At 33.7% G+C, this 17,490-nt stretch overlaps 2 protein-coding genes across 2 annotated transcripts; one reads left to right on the plus strand and one right to left on the minus strand.

The window, feature by feature from the left end:
- Positions 1-739: 739 nt before the first annotated feature.
- LOC108323897 (actin-related protein 2/3 complex subunit 2A) lies at positions 740-15,152 on the minus strand. The gene is made up of 10 exons (XM_017556710.2): positions 14,901-15,152; positions 11,558-11,624; positions 11,191-11,398; positions 8,341-8,510; positions 2,757-2,834; positions 2,457-2,589; positions 2,284-2,375; positions 1,689-1,745; positions 1,223-1,294; positions 740-1,124 (listed from the first exon to the last, which is right to left on the minus strand). Exons 1-10 carry the CDS (start codon positions 14,960-14,962, stop codon positions 1,089-1,091), a joined length of 975 nt encoding a protein of 324 aa, XP_017412199.1. The 5' UTR covers positions 14,963-15,152; the 3' UTR covers positions 740-1,088.
- On the plus strand, positions 4,141-5,585 carry LOC128195049 (DNA-directed RNA polymerase subunit alpha-like). The gene is given in 4 exon segments (XM_052872050.1): positions 4,141-5,163; positions 5,166-5,240; positions 5,243-5,421; positions 5,423-5,585. Coding segments are annotated over 4 exon segments (525 nt in total). The 5' UTR covers positions 4,141-4,937; the 3' UTR covers positions 5,468-5,585.
- Positions 15,153-17,490: the final 2,338 nt, after the last annotated feature.

Raw genomic sequence — 17,490 nt, forward strand, 5'->3', positions numbered from 1 at the left:
TCAGCCAGGAAATTTTCCAATCTACAAAACCATAATTAGATGTTCACCAACAAACTTCAAAACTTTAAAAGAAAATTACAATGACTCAAGTATTCTAGAAGTGAACTATAAGCTATAATCATAATTTTTGAGTTTTTAACTTCTTGTATCATCATGAACATTGAAGAGATTTGTTTGTCTTATCTATTACTTCTTGATTTTGTTATAAATCCTTTGAATCATCTGTTATATCTCTTTCTATTTTTATTGTGTTGATTTTGGGATAGTCTTATGTCATGTAACCATCATCAACACCAAAGAGTGTAAAAACAAAATTAACTTTTGGGATGTTCAATTTCAAAAGAGATGATAAGCATTAAAGATAGACTTTTTAATTTTTACAAAACTTATAATCCCATCTTGTGATGGTGAACATTTTATATCTCTCACTTGTAGCAATAGGTTTGCCGGGATAATCAAGAAAACATTTGAAGTGGGAATAACAAATTCAGATGACTCGTTAACACGGAATAAGCTTAAGGTGCTGATTTCATATGGTCTTTTCTGCTCAAATCAACTGCGGTAAATAGTTCTGAAAACAGTGACAGATTCCCTAGAGATTGAGGAACTTACGGGTATGCACGATCTTATTCAAAACCCTTTATACGTTAAAATAGTTTATCCAGATCACCTCATTCACATCTTTAAACTTGTATCAACAAATCATAGATACTTTACAGTGAAAGGAAAATTTGATGAATGCCTCAAAAAGAAAGATATTTTGATGCGTGTCCCCAAATACAGATATATAGTACAGCGCATTAAGATGATAAACAATTATACATTTTAATAACTAATTTGTTTGGTCGTTTCTCTTGTATTTGTATCCTATTCTTTTCCATGAATAAATTACAAGCTCCTGGAGCAATGTGCAGAAATAGACCAGCAAGCCCTTGAATACTGAGCGTGAAGGGTTCAGAAGGAGAATCGATCTTCGAGTTGTAAGCATCTGGAACATTCTGCAAACATGCAAAATTGATTCCTTGGTTGGCGATTGTATAGTCCAATAGAGGGCAGAAGCCAAATATCTTCCTCACCAAACTTCTCCTTTACGAAATTGAGTTGGTACTTGAATCTTTAAGACCCTATAAGCCAGTAAAAAATTTCAGACATAAGTTTAATTATAAAACACAAATAAAAGAAAATTTAGTTAAAAACCATCACAAAAATGTACATAACTAACCAGCCGTTTGAACGATCTATTGAATGAAGTTTTCTTTGAATTCTCAACGTCTGGTTTGGCACGATCCAGAGCCTACAAAACAAGTGCAGTGAAACTCGACAAATCATTAAAGGGAAAATGACCACCAACACATATGCCAATGCAGCAGAAGTTCACTTCAACTGTACAAATATTTCAATGGATAAAATATAGCGTGTGGTATTTTAGTTGGGCCCTAGGATGCCAGTTAAATCTTCCAAATTAAGTGCGTTCCTTTGCAACAACCAGAAGCCGGTGTTAGAACAAAATATGAAAAAACAGGGAACATTCACTGTTCATAAAAAGCTTTTCAATGAAGCATATACCTAACCATTACGTAATATCCAGTATCAAACATATTTTACTGTAATGTCAAACAAAACTGAAGCACTAAGATTTTTAGTAATCACAAAGTTAACTTCAATAAGTAAATAAAATGTAAGGGTACCTGAATCAAGGACTCCACACGACGCCGCATACGTGTATGCATAAATCCTTCCGAGCACTGTCACAAATATGCATAACGTAGATCAGGATGCAACATCATTTATGCAGGTTTTGTTAAAAAAAAAAAAAAAAAGATTACTGGCCAGACAAGTAAGCTTAAGCTTCTCTAACTCTTCCACAATACCCACTTACAATGGAAGTGATCGAATCTATATTAAACCATATACTCTCTCCAACACTTTCCACCAATGTCCCTCTCTGTTCTAAATAAAAATTATACTTTTATAAGTTAAATTAAGTGCAAAAGTATTTTTATAGAACAAGAAAATATTTTTTGGTTTTATTTAAGATCCAATAAAATCCTTCACAGCTAAATATTTCAGAGTAAAATATTTGCTTATCATTTCAAACTATTATTCCTTAAGTGACAAAGATGATAGTTTAAATCCCAAGCTAAATAATGCATAACAATAATAGTTCAGGCAAGAGATGGTAACAACTTCATGATAACAAATTAAGATCAGCAAGTACATTGTCATAACAATACTGAATACATATCTATGCAACTGAAATATTTGGTTTGAAGAAACCCACACCTTAACATGATAGCTAACGTAGGCATGAAAAGTTGACAGATTCCATACTGTACGATCCAATTTATGACCTTCAACATGACGGGGGAAAATAACTGCAGAGTCGACCATATTTGCAGTGACGTTAGCAAGAGAAAAAAAATCACACACATATACATTGGGATCCTGACACTAACCAAATGTCACAAATCCTGCATTTGCAGATAATGCATCAGAAGGAACTCCTTTTATTTCCAGTGGAGGAGTAAGAGACCACGAACAAGGAGGGGTATTATGAAGTCCTGCTGTACGCCTGGCTTCCACAAATTCCTAAATTACAAACAAATCTTGAAAATTGAAACCATCAAATCATCCAAGAGTAGCAAAGCACAACACAACAATGGTTTGCAAAATGCAACAAAAAAGAGACTTGTATCTCTCTCCCTGCTCTCACTAATCCCTATGACCTTAGATGTGTGATAGCGAAGAAACCATACCTGCAGGAATGAAGTTGCAAGAACAATGTCTATTGAATCATTGAATCTCATAGGATACACCACAGTCACCTTGTCAGCCTGAAAAAAAAACGTTTCATCAACTGATTTTTCCATTTTCAAATTAAAAGATTTATTTTTTTTATTTTATCATTTTATTTATTCCCATAACATATTTGCACAAAACACAAAAAAAAACACTATTATTTCCTATTTTACCCTTTTAATGGTCATAATTTGATGGTAATTCAATGAAATTTGTAACTTCTAAACTTTGTTTTACCCCATTTGTAAATAATTGAGTTTAATCCAGGAATGTAGTTATTATTATTTTTATCCCTTTTAATTTTTAATTCAGATAGAAGCCAAGCCAAGTAGGTATTAATTCAAGAATATGTGCAACTGTAAATTCGTTGAGCAAATCATAATTCACCATTTGAATTCATTGCAGAGAGATCCTGAAACTTGAAGTAGCAAAGGCAAGCGAATCCAAATTGAATCAAGTAAAAATGAAGTGGAGAAGATTGTTTCCTTTGGAGCATAAACCTCTAAGTGAATCCCATTTCACTCAGCAAATCTTGTGGAGGAAAATTTTCGGCAAATGAACTTTTGAAGATTCACTCAGCAATTTACAATCCTCTTATTAATGAAATTATAAAACTTGTCACGTCCCCCTATATTGTAACAGTAACACACAGATAGCATTCATGGGCATGGAAGCCAAGCACTGAGAGATACAAAGAGGCAGAAGAAGACTCTTTAGAGGTTGGGACGCACCCATTGGAGACTCTTTTATTCTCCCTTCTATGATTTGTAATCTTGATTGGTTACTCACCATGAATAACTAATCTACTTTTTCTTGCGATTAAATTTAATAAATCCAAAACTCTAATGTATTTATACACACACACAAGATTTTCTCCACTCATCTTTGTTAGTGATTTATTTATACTCTTAATGCTTGTTATGTTTGAAAAATCATAACTTGATTCTAGATTTCAAGATTCATAGGAAAAATGATATTTTGTAATGCTTTAAATGGGTCACCTAATGAACCAGATTGCTAGATATAGAGTTTTGTCATTGGTTGCTTATTTTGCAATTCCTAAAGTTGGTTTTTAGGATGATTCAAGAGTGTTAAACTCTAGGTGAGAGAAAAACATGAAGTTGACCTTTCTAAGACAGCATTTATATTGAGAAAAAGGAATTAATACAATAAATAGAGAAAATTTAATATGTTTGAATAACAAAGATATGGGAATAATTAAAAATGTTCCTGATATAACATTTATAATCTAGATATTCTTTGAAACCATAGAAGTTGGATGTGCCTAGCTTGGTACAAATATAATCGATCTTCGGTCCTCTTACAGACAAGTCAGTTTATTGTTACTGTTGACAAAGCTAGTGGTGACGTCTCAAAACTCCAATCTTTCTCTTATGAAATGACAATCCAATTCAACATGTTTGCTCCTCTCATGAAAAGCAAGATAATAGACAATATGTAATGTTGTTTTGTTGTGAAATACAAGGTGCATTTGGGTACTTTCATCAAATTTAAGCTCTTCGAGGAGTTGTTTAACCCATATGAGCTCACGAGTGACTAATGTTATTGCCCTATATTATGCTTTGCACTTGATCTTACCACAGTACTCTATTTCTTACTTTTCCATGATATTAAATTTACTCCAACAAGAACACCATACCTTGAAGCGGAATGTCTATCACTTGGTGACCCTGCCTAGTATGCATCAAAATATCCATCAATTGAGTATTTCCCTTATTTCCATAAATAAGGCCTTTTTCCAGGAGCCTTCTTAGGATTTGTATGGTTGCATCCTAATAGTCTTGACAAGTAGAGCTTAAATATTGATTTACTACAACCACTACAAAGGTGATCTCAAAGCAAGTGATAGTGAGGTAATTTAGATTACTAACTAACCTTCTGTATTACCAAGGATCAAAATATAGTTGTCCTTGGTTAGGAATGAGTTTGACACTTGGATCATAAGTGTGTCCATAAGCTTAGTATTTATCACCATGTTTTTCCTAGAATGTCAAGAGCATACTTTCTTTGAGATATGACCAAACCATTCTATGACCAAACCATTCTATGACCAAACCATGATCTTCTGATTGAAACTTTTGACCATGTTATTGTTTTAGTTGTACAATACCCTTCTTATGAAAGGTCAAGCTGATACAATAGGTATTGCAATCCGAAGAATTTTACTCGAAGAAATAGAGGGAACATGTATCACACGTGTAAAATCAGAGAAAATACCACATGAATATTCTACCATAATAGATATTGAAGAATTAGTACATGAAATTTTCATGAATTTGAAAGAAATTGTATAGAAAAGTAATATGTATGGAACACAGGATGCATTGATTTCTTTCAAAGGTCCTTATATATAACCACTCAAGACATCATTTTACCACCCTCGGTGGAAATCATTGAAAATAGACAACATATAACCAATGTCCAGAACCTGTTAATTTGTGTATTGAATTAAAAATTGAGAGAAATCATGGGTATTGGATAAAAACACTAAAAAACTTTCAAGACGAAAGTTATGATATAGATGCTAGATTCATGCCTGTTCAAAATGTAAATTATAGTATTCATTCTTATGTCAATGGGAATGAAAAGCAAGAAATACTTTTTCCTCAAGATATGGACAAACGGAAGTTTACACTACCTGTTATAACAATATCAACCACATACACAATGAGACAAATACATGCTTGGGGAAAATGACAATAAAACATACACAAAAACACGTGGAGAGATATGAAAGAGGGGAGCTTTGGAAATAGAATGGAGTAGGGAACTTTATTTTCAAGTGAAGAAGAACGTATTATGGTACCGAGAAAATAGGTAGTCAGAATAGCATCAGACTAATAATGAACAGGAATATTTGCACCAAGCAATAAGATGATAGCCGTGTCAACTAGGTGTATAAGGACAAGTAGACTGATGCAAAATTTCATGTGATCTAAGAGTTTAGATAAATTAAAGGAAATTTAGCACTATGGTTTTTGTAAGATTTTGATTACCTTTCCAAACTGATTTCAGATTTCATAACGATCTTTCACTAGGTCAATCCAAGTTGTTGACAAACTGGGAGTAGTAGATGATTAGGCTAGCCTATTGTTGGATTTCAACCTTAAATATTCATGGTATTCTTCATTAGAGAATTTTGGTTCAGAACCTTTAGATTTAGAAATATTGGTTGTCTTGTAAGGAAAGCCATGTCAAGAGTACCAATCTCTTGGATGTGGCCCATTTGTTTACAATATATGCATAAAGAACATCCTTTATCACCATGCCTCCTCTAGTGCCACCACTTCCTTTTCCACGAGCAGAAATCATGACAAAATACTTAGTAAATTCTTGAATATTCATATTCTCAAGAGTTGGAACATGCATGAGTCATGTTATCGAGTTTTCCATAGAAGGAACTTCTTGATAAGTTAAAATTTTATTTGTCAATTTTTTTATCCCATCTGATGAGTCAACTTCCAAGAACATCTTCAATTCCTCAACCATCAATTGAACTTCACCAATAAAAGACATTATGTCATTATAAGACTACTTAAGAGAGGCCAATTGATTAGCCGAATCATACAGGCTTTGGAAATCATTTGCAAAAATATTACGGGTCTTTTTCCAAAAGGAATTACATGTTTTGAATGACCTTAGTGCCCAAAATGTTGGGCTCTACTAATTGCCAAAGTAGAGCACAAAGCTGAAATAAGTTTTCTTCCACGGTTGAATTTGATTTGGAGGTACCAAACTCCCATCTTCTAAATGATCATGGAAACCTTGGCCAACTCAACTAAAGAATACCAAGATAGATAGTTTTTTCCATTTAAATTTCAAAAGTCATGCAAGGAGTTTTGGAAAAAGAGGAGATAGTCCCTGAAAACATGTTGAACAAGGTAAAGGCAAGGACACAATCCATAAATGCAACAAAGAAGAACAAAAGCAACCTAGGCTTTCAAGAGAGAGAAACCTAGGGCTTAAAGGAGAGAAATCGTGATCAACACTAGAAGCCTCACCAAATGGTCCTGGAACTAAGAACAAAAGGGAAAAAAAGGGCTCACAGTGCTCCAGCAAGTCAAACAGTGCGGGTCTGAAAAGATTCTAACCACTAGAAGGCAGCACATGAGACACGTGTGCCTAGGGCAGCAGCAATAATGGACAGCACGTGATGCCACATTGGACGGGATTCAGATGCTAAACCCTTGGGGCTTGGTTACACATCGGACCTAACGTATGAAACTTTGGCGGCAGAAGACTATTAATGCCAATGGAAGCCGCGTATAGAGTGACCAGATGACAATTCCTTTGTCGGACTGGCAAACAGGCAAAGTGAGATCAACTCACTCTGATACTAACTTGAAAAAAATATAAAGGAATTAGAATGAATTTGAGAGGGAGTAAATTTCCCTCTCTTAGGATCTCATATTTATAATAAATTTGTATACATCGTATACAATGTATAAGAGGGAAGAATAGAGAATTTGAAAAGATATAACTAGCAATTAGGTACACCACAAAGCACACAACTTTACCACAATTATATCTAAGACTATTTATTTTAACAGTTTTGATACCATCTTAAAAATTAGGTTCATGTTTAACTTAAATCAATAAATCTGGCTTGTGAGGTGAGTGTTATCCCCCACTTATATACATTATTCTGACCTTGTTTCCACTCAATGTGAGGCTTGGGTTTTTCCAAATAAGATTTTATCCTTTTTAGGATCTGATATGATTTTTCTTTCCTTTATTAGGATCGTAATTGGTGTAAATATTTCAATATTTAAACCTGCCGTTTACCAAATGTAATTCAAGGAATGAAATCACTTGTTTCCCTAGCCTTTCAAATCAAATGTGAATTGCCTTCAAAGTTCAAGTTTATTAAATGTGTTTTTTAATTTTCATAGGGAAGCACATTAAATTCGATTATAGGTCCTGAGAATTTGTTCACCACAAGTTGCCTTCATAAGATGATATTTAGTTCTTTGCTCCAAAACCAAAGGAAATTCTCACAATTAGAGGAAACTCATCACTCAAATTCAACTTGAGTTTAAGATTTAGAAGATGATGATTGAAGATTCCTATCTAGGAACCTATATTTTCCTTTTATTGATGTTAACTTGTATCTTTGTTGAAGACACAGATGACATTTTATTGTTAATTATTGTTTATCATTTTTGGAGAATTTATGTATATACTAAATTACATTAAAAATAAAAATTCCATAACAGTAGTTCTCCCACGTCAGCACTTTTCAAGTCTATCACTATACACTGATATCCGGTATTGAAAGCAGTGCTTTCAGTAACAACCTCACTTTTTCCTTAGTATGTATTTTTTTCCTTCTAAGCACACATAGCATGCATATAGGCTTGGCAAGAATATTGAGGAAACAACATTTATGCCTAAAAGAAGTTAATCCTAAATATAGCATGGTTATGGAACTAGTTCTTAATGTAGGAAGAAAAGTGAAAATGAAATATTCCAAGAACCAACAAGGGCTTTAGTAACAGAAAGTTGCCGCAATTATCACACCTGAGGAAAAAGAAAGAAAGACTCATTAGGCCGATGAACAAGGGCAACCAGTGGATCCAGGTCTGGTGCAACAGTCCTTGCAGCAAGATGTTCTAAAACTACTCTCAGTGGTGCACCAAGGACGACCTCTCTTATTGATGCAACTTTTACCATAAAAGCATGTTTTTGATCTGCACAAGTTCAACGACAATGTTGTAAGAGAACATCAACAACCAAATAATTTAATCAAAATTCCTTTTTCTCTTCATTAAACCAGAATTATCTTTGTTAATATAACAGGAAAATTTGCATAAGCTGACCAATTTCAATAAGTGATGATTAACGAATTCTGAACAATCACCATACATTTTGGGGAGAAAAGCACTCATGTAGCCTTGGAAACTACAACATTAGCATTATTATAATTACTTCTAATAAGTACCAAAGCCCAAACTGTTAAAAATATGATTTCGTTAGATTATATAAGGAAATATGATGTGACTTGATTACATCAATAAAGGGATATCTTAGAAAATATTTCTCATAAGTAATTATTGATTTATTCCTTATTACTATACCTGTTCTTTGTCATAAATAATAATACTCAAGAGTGTACATTACACAACAAATTCATCATATCCTATACTCTTGTTTCTATCTCTCTCAATTAATGTTATTGATACCAAATAATAGAAAATATCAGCAACCCCAAAAATCCTCTATGAAAGAATATCAGAAGCCATGATGGGTTATAGCGAAAGCATAGCGGACAAAAAAAAGTACAATATATACATATAGATTAATAAAAAATGTAGAAATATAATTGCAATGCTAAAACAATAAAAGACAATCATATAATTAATAATAATATAATGTCTAGAAATATAAATAACAATAAAATCAAATCAAAATACCACCAAATTTAAGTTCCAAACTTAAAATAATATCAAAATATAAGATAAATGTTCTAAATTTCTAATTATATGTTGGATGTTCTTGAATTGCCTCATTTGATTGGCATTAGGGTTGTGGGAAAAAATGATTAAATGTTTAAGATATTGAGAGAATATTCTTGAGTAGAAAAAGAAAAAAAAGAAGTTAGGGAGGGAGATGTAGTGGAACTAGAGGAAATTGAAAGAAAAAATATAACAGAGGACTTGTAATGGAACTAGAGGTGGCTGCAGTAGAAAGACGTCGTGGCAATGGTGGCAGGACATCAACAACGTTGTATAGGTAAATGCAAACCACATCTTACAAATTAATTTTGAGGTTAAGTTAGATTAAAAGTATACTTAGTCTTATGGTGTTGATTATGAGGAAACATTTGCTCCATTGACAAAGATGAATACTATTAGAATCATTATTTCATTGGCCGCTTATTTTGATTGGGAATCACAACAACTTGATATGAAAAATGCTTTCTTGCATGGACATTTAAGGAAGAAGTATATATGAAACTTCCTCTAGGTTAAAGGTCTATTGAAGAAGGAAATAAAGTGTGCATCTTGAAGAAAGCCTTTTAAGGAGGACTCAAGCAGCTTCGTTTGGTAAACTCACTGAATTTATGATCTCCACGGGATATCAATAGAATCAAGGTGAGCATACCCTATTCATCAACCATTTCCTAGAAGGTAAATTTACACTACTTTTGGTCTATGTTGATGAGATTATTGTTACAGGAACATGAGAAACAAATCTTGAAAGAAAAACTTGTTTCTCAGCTTCAAATGAAGGATCTAGGAAAAATGAAGTACTTCCTTGGGATAGAAGTAGGTTACTCAAAGAAAGGCATCTTCATCTTCCAAAAAAAGTATTTTTTTATCTTCTCAAAGAAACAAGATTGATTGCAAGGCCACTAGAGCTCCTATAGAACAAAACCATAGAATTGGGAGTGATGAAGGCAATTCTAATGTGAACAAAGGCCCATATCAAACACTTGTCGGGAAGCTCATTTATTTGCTCACATCAGACCTAATATAGCCTATATTGTGGATGTAGCTAGTCAATTCATGCATGATCTAAGGGAGACATTTACAAGTTAGGAAAAGAATCCTTCAATATCTGAAGTCATGTCCACCAAGGGGACTATTGTTCAAGAGGAATAAAAAATTGAAAATGGAAGTGTATACTAATTACAGAAGGTCTTTCCACTGAGTGATTTCATGATCTTACATGCAAGCTAGGAATTATAGATATCCATTTACCAACTTGAGGGAGAGTGTAGTTAGTAGGACATTAAGTGTACTACTAGAAGTTGTTAGATAATGTTAGAAGATTCTAGAGATCTCTTTGTCATCATTACTTTAGGGTTAGAGATCTCCATATATAGAGGTTGATATATTGTTTCAAATCAATCAATTGAATAACAATATCATTTCCTTCAGATTAATCCTTTCAAGTGATTCATTTTCCTCAATAAAAAAAAAAACATCAATACTATCTCAAAAACACAGTTTCAGTTCAATGTCTCTCCCTTTGTTGTAGTTAACAAGATGAACCAAAACGAGAAACATAGATATTTAGAATATAGATAACCCAAAGCATATATGAAACATGACAATATCCCATATGAACTAAATAACCCTATTCATTCAGCAACTTCCCACATCCAACTTTTAAATTAAAACAACTAAGTGGTTCAATTATACACTAATTAATATATACAAATACACACACACACAAATATATAATTAAGGTAGGTAAATTTCTGAAGCTAAAAGAGTCAAAATAACATACTAGACCAATGAAAATTTGACACTTGTAATGCATAGAAAAACAGTAGCTTTACTAATTCAGCTTATGAGGAAAGACTCCTCCTAGAAAGGAGGATAGAAAGTTGAGGTGACAGTTTTATACAGAAAGTCTTCATACCTTGATTTGCTGGAAGCTTTGACAGATTTATTATTAATGTGAGGTTAAAACCATCCCTTGGAGGATCAAGAATTTGCAGAAGATTACCATATGCAGCTTTTATTGCTTCAAAGGCTCCAAAAGGAAGCCCACGGACAAAAATAGTTTCTGAAGAAGGAGTAGGCAGTGAAACCGATAGCAGCAAAAGATGAGGATTCTTCATTGACACCTACAACCACAGTTGCTTGGTTAATGTGCAACTTAAAACTGTCAAAACTACTTAAATTTAATAAAAACTGTCTAGGGCTAAATTTAACCATACATGTTAAAGAATCAAAAGTAATAATCGATATATTTTCCTGACAATTGTCTCCATAAAAAATATTACCTGAATATGATATCGAACATCATCAAACTCGACCCAGTGGTGATCCAGTTCAACTCCTTTTTCAAGACTGAAAAAAGTGATCAACATTAAAACTGTGTATATCGTTAAAGTTGAAGTTCACATTTCACAATAATTTGTTAATTGCGAATTAGCATGAGGAAGGGAAACAATAGACCTAGCTGCAAGAACTGCAGTTCAATTGTGGTCTCTTTAGCTGAAAGTATATATTATATTACCACAAATTGTATAATTAGATGAAACGAAGTCAACAATTACACACTCCACATAAATGTAACAATAGAAAATGTTAAAAAGCTTTGCCAATTACCATCTAGTTTTTTTACATTGAAGAAGGGAAGTAGCTACACTTCATTACATGGAATTTTCTGAACCAGAGTCCCTATTGGATCTCCTTGACTCCAAGCCAATATGCTAGAAGGAGGAATCAAATTTGCAGCAACAAAGTGCCCAGACCACAGTAATCATGTGTGTTTTGACTAAGTCAACTTTTGCAGTGAAAAAGAATCAAGTTTTCATTTAGTGGAATTAATTTTGCGAAAAGTTTGAATTGTTAGAGTTGGAGATACAACAAGCTCACATCCACAAAGCTTGCACTTTAATTGTGCAAGTTGGTCTCTGTCAGGACCTTTTATCAAGACAAATGTGCAAAATAATGGTACAGTAATGGAAGCTTATGCTGCTAATGAAGCTTATTGTGGCATGAAAGGTCAAGCATCAGATGGGATTTTAGAAGAAATGAAGAACAAGAGAAACAATAGAAAAAAGAAAGAGATATGATGGGAATGACAGGGACAAAAAGAAAAAAGTAAATAAATAAATAAATGAAAATATCACTGTCAGCGTGAGGGAGTATGTTGGAAGCCCTACATCAACTAGAGATAAGACTAATTTAGAGTATATAAGTGGGTGCAAACCTCACCTTACAAGTTGGTTTTGTGGGGTTGAGTTAAGCTTAAAAGTCCACCTCTTAACATGGTATCAGATCTAGGTGAGAGCTTATCCTAGCGATATTTGTTGTTTGTTGGGCATATTGTTCCACCCGCTACCGGGCTGCTATCGGACCACCCATTAATGTCTAGTCTCACGCTCGAGATGTATATACCTCGGCGTGAGGATGGGTGTGTTAGAAGTCCCAGACAACTACAGATAAGGTCAATTTATAGTATATAAGTGGGTGCAACCCTCACCTTACAAGCCGGTTTTGTGGGTTGAGTTACGTTTAAACTCTACTTCTTAACATGGTATCAGAGTCAAGTTAGAACCTATTGTAGCGATATTTGTTGTTTGTTGGACATCTTAACAATCATAACCACTAACCTCTAAATGAGAGAACAGGATAGGTATTAAACGCTTATGGTGGGAGACATGTTATACTCCCATCGTAGCCTTCATCAAAAGAAGAACAGATACAACATAAAAACACCAAAGCTCTTTTGTGCCATATGAAATTTCCAAAGAAATTTTTTGGGCGGTTGACATTGTTGGGATGCGTCATCAAATTAATCATGAGTACTATATATATTGAAAAGGAAAAAAAAAATCTCACTAAGCTTTGTTTCCCTCTCATCCACTCAAATTTCCTTACTTGTTAAGTATTCAACTGCACAATTACACCTGTTTTGTTGAGGGTGTACACCCGTAAACTTCTAAAGTAAGTCCTATATTAGCCATTCTTATTCTCAAAAGTAGGTATCATTGCTTCTCTCCAAATCTCAGATCATATTTGGTATTTGCTGCAATTACATTCTGAGTCTGCCTAATTCATTTTGGTGTTCCTTCAAATCTCCACCCCAAGATTGATGCCTTGGACCTGATCAGTAAGGTGTACACTACGAGAAATAAGAGAGTAGTAAGAGAGTAGTAGAGGGTCAAAACTCAAAGGGAAATTTTTCTTTATAGCCTATTTCTTCTTTTCTCACTCTGAACCAATTTTCTATAAAGCACTTAAGCGGTCTTCCTTGTATGTCTCCATAAAACCCAAATCATCCTGACCAATTTCATGTCAACTTCACCACACCAATATTCCCTTGAAGACATCCTTTTTTATCCTATCCTTTCCAGTGTGGAAACAGACCCATCTTAACATTCTCATTTCTAGGTAGAGAACCTAAGTTTATAGAAGGCATTGCTTCTAAGTAGAAAAGTACATAGAAGTTAGTGATACTCAAAAAACTAAACTTAGATTCCACTTCTCGCACAACTCTCCTGCTATCTAACCCCAACTCATTGATGAAACTCGGCATTCTTCTTCCAATGGCAAAACTATAAAGAAACCAGGATTTCAATCACCATTCTAACCCTCCTTATTCAAGAATTTGTTCATTAATTAATCTCTCTCACATATAGAATCCCTTCAAAAACATTAGAAGAATAGCTCACTTGGTCAGCTTCTCATTTACTATATCATCCTCCCTCAATAGGCAATCCAAAGCCACTAACATTCCCATCCATCACCCAGAAATATCACCCTGGTTAATATATCTGGTTAGCTAAAGAGTGAAATTGCTACCACATGTTTTCAAGTCAAAGAGGAACACGACCCAGCAGAATCTTTCCAGACTTCAAAAAATCAAACTAAATAGAAATTAGACAAAGGAAAAGAATGTTCCTAAGTAGCACAGACTAAAACTCCATCAACACAAGACACATTCCATTCCATACTCCAACATTTATATAAAATAGATTGGATTACCTTCAATCTTACGCTTAACAGTTATCCGGAAAATTATAAGATAATACAAATAGTATTACTAATACAACAGAAAACTGATAAGATAACGTACCTCATGCACATTTGCTATGAAGCTAAAAAGCCCAACCAAAAACCTTAACCTAAATAAACCAAATATCCAGAAGAAAAGGGTGCATTTACAGTAATAGGCATCATCAATTCAAAGATATCGATTTTCAACTCTCCGGAAAGCATTAACCATTGGGTGAAGGGTCACAATTCATGAATATATCGGTCATATGTCCAACATGCCTTGAACCACTCAACCTTCCTATGATGAAATTCAACTTCAACTTTAAACAACGGTCCGCGAGGATTAGGCTCTGAGAAGCACACTTTTTTGCACAAAGCTTAAACACTGATGAATGCTTACACATATAACAAAAATAAAACCGACGCAATCACTTATTACTGAGACTCCGCGAACATGAAGTGCTTCCCAATAAGGAAGCCGTCTATGTTTATGTAAATATTCACCTTCGCGCCCTTAACCTCTATGTATCAGACTCTAAAATGATTTGTGGCTATAGAAAAGAAAACGAGCATGTTTAACCCAGCAAGTGTAAGCGATGAGAAGGAGAAAGAACGTACTTTTGGGCCCGATTCAACAAGGTCTGGAGCAGGAATCTTGAATGAGACTGCAGGAGTATCATGGATCCCTCTCGCGGTGTTGCAAGATCCAAGCGAGGGATTCTTTTCTTCGTGATTGGGATTCAGTTTTGGAGCAGAGCAGAACCAAAATCATGCGTCGTGATGTGATTGATGACGACGATGATTGATTCGGTGATTCAATTATGCTCTCATGCTGCCATGCCCTATATTAGTTACTACCTTTTCTCTTATGCTATGTAAATATTTTTAAATTCTAACTTCAACTTATTAGACTATCACTAGCTTATATTCATATAAAATAGGAATATAAATGCATTGAAAAATACTTCAAAGTAAAGAAAAAATTTAAGTTAACCATTCATTATCATTCTTGATACCAAAATAGATGAAAATATATTTCAAAAGAAATTAATCTTAATTTAATATAAAATTTAATTTTATATGCGCTTGTTAACCAATTTTTATTTTTTTATTTTTTTTATTATTATTATTATTATATATATATATATATATATATATATATATATATATATATATATTAATCTTGATCTCCAAAAATTTTTCCAGAAAGACACCAAGAATAAATTAGGATAGTTAAAATTGTTTATTGAAGAAGTAAAATCAAATTTTTTGTCCCACGTTAATCATAAACTCAATTATGAAATAATTGATGTATCAAATCATTTATAATTTTATATTTTTTTCACACTTTTTTTTACATAATCATTATTTTTAGGCTTAATTGGTCGTTTGGTACTCACCTTCAACAATGTGTGTCTATTTGATATTCACTTTTTAAAAAGTTTTAATTTGACCAGAAACGAAATTTGGGATTCGACAAGGCTGAGAGGACAAGAGAAATTAGGATTCAGTTCGCAAAGAAGTGAAAGTTGGTTTGGAGGGAGAGGGTGTACGGGTTTGGAGAGAGAAGGTTTGCTAATGTTGGTTTTGAGGGAGAGGGGTCTACTTGATATTGGTTTGAAGGGAAAAGGTGTACCTGGGGTTGATTTAGATGGAGAGGTTGATTGTCAAGAAGAACTTAATGGAAAGGGAAACTGTCGTTGTGAAGAATAAGTTAATGTGCAAAGATATGACTAGTGTGAGGAGGGTCACAGTTAGGATGACTTTTATCTTAGTAGTTGCAATAAGTCTAAACATAATGTTTTGAGTGAAGACGATTTGGTGGATGTTGTATTAATGAAAATGTAGTTAAAGATGAATTATGGTAAGATAATGTTGAAGTTGATATTAGAACTAAGTCATCAATTGAAATGTCATCTTTACATGATAGAGGTTTATCTGGCACTAAATAGGAATCTGGAAGTTTAGACAAAGTTGAATTTATTGAGTCATCAGATGAAGATAAAGACCGATATGGGATTTTCTCAATGCCCAAAACTATGGAAGACTATAGATGGGAGCTTGGCACCTACTTCACTGAAAGGGAAGAGGTCATTGAAGCAATTAGAACTTATGGTGTTCATAGTGGTAGAAAATGAAAGATTTTTAGAAATGACAAACGAAAAGTAGTTGCTAAATGTTGTGGTGCAAAAGGCAAATGTCAATGATATGCTTATTGTGCGTATAAGGCTGCACAGATTACATGGTAGTTAAGGAAAATTATCAACAACCATAGTTGCAGTAGGGAATTTAATGTTCGTCTAATCACTTCAAAGTGGTTAAGTGACAGGTTAGAGGAGACAATAAGAGAAAATATAAATATTAATCTAACTAACCTTCGAAACAAAATTTGTAGGAAATGGAACATTGGTGTGTCTAAGTTTACGACCTTCAGGAAAAAAAAATGGCTTACAATAAATTGATAGTTGCTTCCAAGAACAGTTTAAAAGAGTATATGACTATGCAAATGAGCCTCTGAGGTCAAATCATAGATCTACAGTTAAAGTGAATGTGGAAAACAATGAGGACAACCTAATTTTTAAGAGATTATATGTGTGTTTGAAGGTGTTAGATATATTATATTTATTTTATATTTATCTTTTATCTTTAGTTAGTTTGTTATTATTTTTTATTTGCATTTTGGGCTTAGCCCATATTTTTTCTATTATAAATAAATGACCCTGTGTGTATGTTTAACGCAAGGGAGATTAACCTCATACATATTTTTCACTATATTCAACACAATATCTAGAACCTAATGTTCTTTTGAGGAATTTCAGTTTTGACCGATGATATCACACGAGATATTCTCGATCAGGCAACCATCGTGTCGTCAACAATGCCTTCATTGGAGTTCTTACGCGCTATCAACGTCTTTTGAAGTAGTGGATCTACTCCCTTTTTCTTCGTGTATGGTGGCACGTCTCGCGACGATTTAGAGCGTTGAGATCACTTTTTTTCTCTTTTAAGTTCATTGTGTGTGGTTGCATGTCCCGTCTTCCTTTTTCAGATGTCTTAATTGGAGAATCTTATATTTTTAAGGCTTATCTCTCCTATTCATCCATGACTTCTTCCGCTGATGTCTCTTCTAACCTCTCTTTTGTCACCATTGCGTTTTACCTGTCCATATATGTTTTTTCTCGTGTGGCAAAGATGATTTTTTTTTAGT

The sequence above is a fragment of the Vigna angularis genome, chromosome 1 (assembly GCF_016808095.1).
Source record: "Vigna angularis cultivar LongXiaoDou No.4 chromosome 1, ASM1680809v1, whole genome shotgun sequence".
NCBI classification, from domain to species: domain Eukaryota; kingdom Viridiplantae; phylum Streptophyta; class Magnoliopsida; order Fabales; family Fabaceae; genus Vigna; species Vigna angularis.